The sequence below is a fragment of the Sapajus apella genome, unplaced genomic scaffold, assembly GCF_009761245.1.
Source record: "Sapajus apella isolate SASKATOON/1434 unplaced genomic scaffold, GSC_monkey_1.0 scaffold11, whole genome shotgun sequence".
NCBI classification, from domain to species: Eukaryota; Metazoa; Chordata; class Mammalia; order Primates; family Cebidae; genus Sapajus; species Sapajus apella.
Window position 1 is genome coordinate 6,919,553 of NW_022436951.1, and position 6,000 is coordinate 6,925,552.

General features: G+C 38.3%; 1 protein-coding gene across 1 annotated transcript in view; it reads left to right on the forward strand.

Moving 5' to 3' along the window:
- CAPSL (calcyphosine like) overlaps positions 1-5,016 on the forward strand; it is a 36,557-nt gene extending 31,541 nt beyond the window's left edge. The window contains exon 5 of the mRNA XM_032278964.1: positions 4,432-5,016. Coding sequence (XP_032134855.1) covers positions 4,432-4,533 — 102 coding nt within the window. The 3' untranslated portion in view covers positions 4,534-5,016. The remainder of the gene's footprint in view (positions 1-4,431) is intronic.
- Positions 5,017-6,000: the final 984 nt, after the last annotated feature.

Consider the following 6,000-nt stretch of genomic DNA (forward strand, 5'->3'; position numbering starts at 1 on the left):
GGTAATAATTCCACTCTCACTAAACTACCTGCAGATGCGATCTATGTTGTTGTTTAATCAAGTGGAGAGCTTGAATTTACCTGATGTATTCATGGATGGTGTGTGGGGTCCCTTCTACACCTGCTTCATGAAATTCTATTAACCTTTTCTGAGTAAGGTACCATTTTTGGATTTATGCATATCTATTTTGTTGTTACTATTATTATTTTTGATATGGAGTCTCACTCTGTCACCCAGGCTGTAGTGCAGTGGTACGCAATCGCTGCTCACTGCAACCTCTGCTTCCCAGGTTCAAGCAATTCTCCTGTCTCAGTCTCCCGAGTAACTGGGATTACAGGCACCTGCCACCACACCCAGCTAATTTTTTGTATTTTTAGTAGAGATGGGATTTCACCATGTTGGCCAGGCTGGTCTCAAACTCCTGACCTCAAGTGATCTGCCCACCTTGGCCTCCCAAAGTGCTGGGATTACAGGTGTGAGCCACCACACTCAACCATGCATATCTACTTTGGGTACAGAAATGAAGAACCTCATAATTTCCAATTTTCCAAATTGGTCAATGAACTTGCTTTCCTGGAGATTATTGATTGTTCTTTTAAATTAAGATCCTGTTGAATAAAGCAGTAAAGATTTAAATCCTAGAAATGCTTGTGATTCAAAGGAAAAACCAAGGCATCAAGGGTCTGAAAGATCATCATATAATGTTATTGATTTTCATGTATTTGATCCTTTTGAAAGCAAGTGTTTCTCAGGATGGTTTTATTCCTCCAAGTCACTTATATGAAAACTATATAACTTTGATAAAGATAGCTAGTTCTTTTATTCTGAAAAAATAAAACCCACCGAGTTAATCCCTAAAATTATGTCTTCTAAAACAGATGATGGGTGAGATCTGTTGAAAGAAACATAAACAAATGATTGATGGGGGTTGTGAGAACATTGCTATGTGAGAAGAATTTTTTTTGCCATTTCAGCTGGTGTGGTGAGAGGTTGTGGTGAAACAGCTCTTCCTCTCTGAGAATAGCATGACCTTCTTGTTTAATTCTCATACCTGCTTCGCCAAAGCCATTTCTTTTCCCCTGAGCAAAACAGATCCTCTCCAGGAGTGAAACCTACTGAAAATATGAGCTGCTAACCAATAGACAAGATTTTAATATGGACTTTGCAATGACCAGAAAAGTGGAGTGCATCAGACAAAAAAATAATCTCAACATGTAATGGCATTTTCCTTTTGCATTAGATTCTTCTTTTGATTCTGCTTAACAAAAATTATTTATTCTTTCTCTGGAGTATTTAAAAAATTCTAGCAGCCATCAAACATTGTTGATCCATGTGAGTTTCACCAAAGTCCCTGTGAGCACCATGGGCTTCCGGCTCCAGCTCCCGACACTGGAGGTGTGACGATCAGCTCAAACACTCCAAGGATCACATCCAGCTTTACAGTATGCCACCATATAACTGTCACTCATTTCCAATTTCATTCTGTTCCAGACCCTGTAATAAATGTGCCGGGGACCTTGTGAATCAGAGCACAAGCACTTGAAATTTGAAGCAAGGGCTGAGTACATAGTCGTTTGTTATCCTGTGCTCAAAGACTTGAGTCACTTTTTCTTTTCTGACCTGAATACTTGGCATCCAGAGTCTGCTATTGACTTGGGAACATCTTAAGCTTAAGCTTGAAAGGTGTGAGTTGCTGAACTCCTGGAAACGCTCAGGACACATGTGAAACTGATGACAATCTGCAACCCAAGAGAGGGACTTAGAATAAGGACCTGGAATTCAGAGAGAAATGACACATGGAGGAGTAACTTGCTCCTTCCAGGGTTATAGTGAGTCTTAGAGTGCTTCCTGTTGATGGGATAAAGTGCTACACAATTGCAGGCTATTATCAAATGTTAGCCATTACCTTACTAAACCCAGGTCACTCTTTTTGTTTCCAAGGGAACTGGGAAATAAATTACCATTCCACAAATGTCATTCTTAGTCATGCTTAAAATCTCATTTAGCAATCTTACGCAAAATCCGTTTACTTAAGATTATTATTGAAGCGGCTAAGTGTGTATAGCAAATCATCACGAATTCATTTTCTTCTAATTGAGGTCATTTAGACAGCGTTTGAGTGGAAGTTTACTTCTATTTCATCTGTACCAGAAAAAAACAGAGGACGGAGGTTGTTAAGCCAGTGATGCAAAGATTGTAAGGACTGTGCCTACTTAGGCCAAGTACCTGCACATAAATATATTTGCATATATTCATATATTTTTTACAGGTACTTGGAGCTATCTATCTATTGATATATAAATGTAATTAGTATGCTAGTCATAAAGAATTTTCACATATCTTTAAAAATAGTCCCAGGTTAATTGTTAATTGACAAGAGCTTATTAGACAGCTATAGCTCAAGCTGTTTTCTAGATAGTGAAGTGTTTCTATTATGTAAATCTTATCTTGATAATATTTTTAAATAGAAATTGAATAGACATTGAAGCTGAGAACAACATTCTGCTTTACAAGGAAACATTTTTATGACATGATATAAATTTTTAAATATTTTATTTGAAAAACTGTAGATGTTTCTAGTGGTAAGCTATGTATGCATTGAAAGTAAGAACTTGGCTTACTGGCACTAGCTGAAATATCATTTCTGGGGCTGAAAAATTGAGAAGTCCTTGAGTTACAAAGTTAGATATGATTTAATTTATAATACCAGCTTTGTCATTTATTTTACATTATCATGTTTTTACATTATCAGACTGCACCATTAACATGGTTCTAATTTAATATTGTCTCTTCAATTTAAGGTTTGAAGCATTGGCAACTACTGTAATAAAAGAGTACATCTGGCCGGGTGTGGGGGCTCATACCTGTAACCCCAGCACTTTGGGAGGCCAAGGTTGGTAGATCACTTGAGGTCAGCCTGACCAACATGGTGAAACCCTGTCTCTACTAAGGATACAAAATTAGCTGGGCATGTTGGCACACACCTGTAATCCCAGCTACTTGGGAGGCTGAGAGGCAGGATAATCACTTGAACTCAGGAGGCGCAGGCTGCAGTGAGCCAAGATCACGCCACTGCATTCAAGCCTAGGCAACAAGAGGAAAACTCCATCTTAAAAAAAAAAAAAGAAAAAAAAAGAGTATATTTAGCTTATGTATTTCAGTTTTTAAATGTTTTCAAAAGATATTTCTTCTTATTAGCAAACACGTAACATATCACTCTTCTTTAAAAGTATACTGCCTTGATGGTACTTTTGGATCATTAAAAAATGTTATTTGTGTGGTGTTTCAGGTGATAAAATTTCTTCTTTGAAAATGATAAGGCCCTGTTCACATTGTATTCCTCCTTCTTTTAAAAGAGCAAAACATGATTACTCATAAAACTATTACTTTGACAGCCAAGAATGAAAGTTCAAACATTTGATGTTAATATTACTTTTCTTACAGGGATGAACTACTTCCATCTAGCAGGCCAGTCAAGTTTCCAGAATGCCCAGACTTTGAGGGGTGCTTCTAGGACTGTGGGGAATAGTATGTCTGTATATGCTGGGATTAAGGAATTGGGACGGTTAAGGGTAGGGGAGAGAGAGATGGAATTTAGAGGCTGATTCCTACTCTTTGCATCTTTGCTCTTAACTTCATTGCCCAGCATAGGAAGTGCAAATCCAACCATAAACTATTAACACATATCCTGTCCATATTGAGAAGTGGGTAGAGCTGGCCTTCTAGTATCTCCTGCAGGGCTAGTACCTCTGCGCTCTGCCACTGAATGTCAGGCATCATGTCCTTCTGGGTGATCAAGGATTCTGGGAAGTACCCATTCTCTACTTCTATTCCTAGCTCTGTGTTTGGTGTAGACTCCCTTTTACTAATGCACTTTTATCTGTTCTCTTATGCTACAAATTTCTATACCCTAAAATGCTAATAATAGTCACAATGTCCACTCTAAAGCACTGCTGTCTCACAGAACTTTCCATAATGATGGAATTGTTCTACATCTGTGCTCTTCAATATGACTGCCACTAGTCAAATATGGCTAATAGACAGTTGGAAAGTGGCTAGTGCAACTGAGAAACTGAATTTTTCATTATGTTTAATTTTAAAAAGTACAAATTTAAACAGCCACATGTGGCTAGTGGCTACCATATTGAACAGTACAGTAGAGATCTAGAAATCTTATCTTAATGTACAAAGTGATGGCCATGAGGGAACTGTAGCTGGCCAGTGAGCAGGTGAATCTTAGGCTACCCTTGCACATGTCCTGTATCAGTGAGCTACCTCCGGGGGCACAGGCAAGCCAGGCTGTCTTTGCCTAACTTGACCCTGCTTGATTGACAGTGGCAAATGACCCTCAATAGAAAATATCTTGGAGAATGTAAAATGCTCTACTATAACTCACCATTTCCATCTTTCTTGCCTTTTTCTTTTCTTTAGGTTTCAAAAGAAGACTTTTTGAATTATTATGCTGGTGTTAGTGCTTCTATTGACACTGATGCCTATTTCATTTTGATGATGACAAAATCTTGGAGATTATAACTTTTGCCTGTTAACTCTTTTGGAAATCAGGGACTCCCGGAGTGGCATAAGTTTGAAAGAATTCCAAGCTATGGATTTGGATCAGGTGTAAACTAAATTTCCTAAATGATCTGGAGTTTTAAAAGGAATAAATAGATATTTGGTCATCTTACTTAATTATCTGGAATGTGTTTATTTTTATAAATGCCTAAGATTACATTTTTAAGTCATGAAGAAAGAAAGATGGGAGGAAGGAAGGAGAAAGGAAGGAAGAAAACTATGAAGTGATATTGGGAAGCGGTTCCTAGGTAAAACAATCTACTTGTTGTAATAGATGTTCCATTTATAGGTGTAAATGTAGCTGCTTCCTCATACCTTCCCTTTCTAGTCTTGGAACTCCGTAGCAGAAGGTGATAATAAAGGGATTAGAGGAAGCTCTGTGTAAAATGTCCCGGACTTATTTAATCTTGGTGAATACAAATAAAAGAATATTTATTTTATTCTGAAATGTATGAATCTTTTTCTATTTTCAGATTTTAATGCAAATTTCAACATGTGCATAAACAGGGGACATAAGTGCCTCTGTTGGAAAAAAAAGGTGAGCTCAGCTGGCCCACTCGGCTGAAGGCTGGGCTTTCCTGGAGCGGTCTCATTTACTTGGTCAACCTATTAGGATAAAAGACAGTGCAAGGTAAAAAGGCAGTGCCTATTGCAAATTTCAGAGGCTTTCTGAAGCTTCAGCTTAAAGTGGAGAGGAGGACTTTAAACCTTCTTTGGGAAATTCATCTTTTTGAACCCACTTTTAGGTTCCTTCTCCAGACAGGTGACGTCAGGTTTTTTGAGTCATTTCTCTTCTCTGTAACAGCGTCACAGGTAACAAATGCAGCTATAAGTTGATTGCACACACCTATAAACCCTTCACGTTGGAAAAGGGGTGAAAGTGTGGGAGAAGAGGTGGAAGGTGAAAGCTGTGCTTCTCAGGCTTTAATGAGCACATAGATCACCTGGGGGTCTTGTTAACTTGCCCAGTGTGTTTCAGAAGTCTGGGTGGAGGTGATAGCATTAGGAGGTGGGGCCTTTGAGGATGTGATTAGGTGATGAGGGCAGAGACCTCATTAATGGGCCTCGTACTTTTATAAAATAGGCTCAAAGGAGCTTGTTCCATCATGTTGAGGACATAGTGAGAAAGTGTCAAGTAGGAAACAGGCCTTTGCTAGACACCAAATCTACCAGTGCCTTGATCATGGATTTTCCAACCTCTCAAACTGTGAAAAATACATTTCTGTTGCTTGTAAACCACACAGTCTGTGATATTTTGCTATAGCAGCTGAACAGACTAAGATAGTTGTAATATATTGTATATAAATTATCACAGTAATTTTAATGTTTCTCTGGGGCTATATTTTTCCATGTTATTGATATTTGGAGTGTACCTTAATGGTGCGCCACTCAACTGACTGCAGAAATCAGATGCTTTCTCATTGTCAT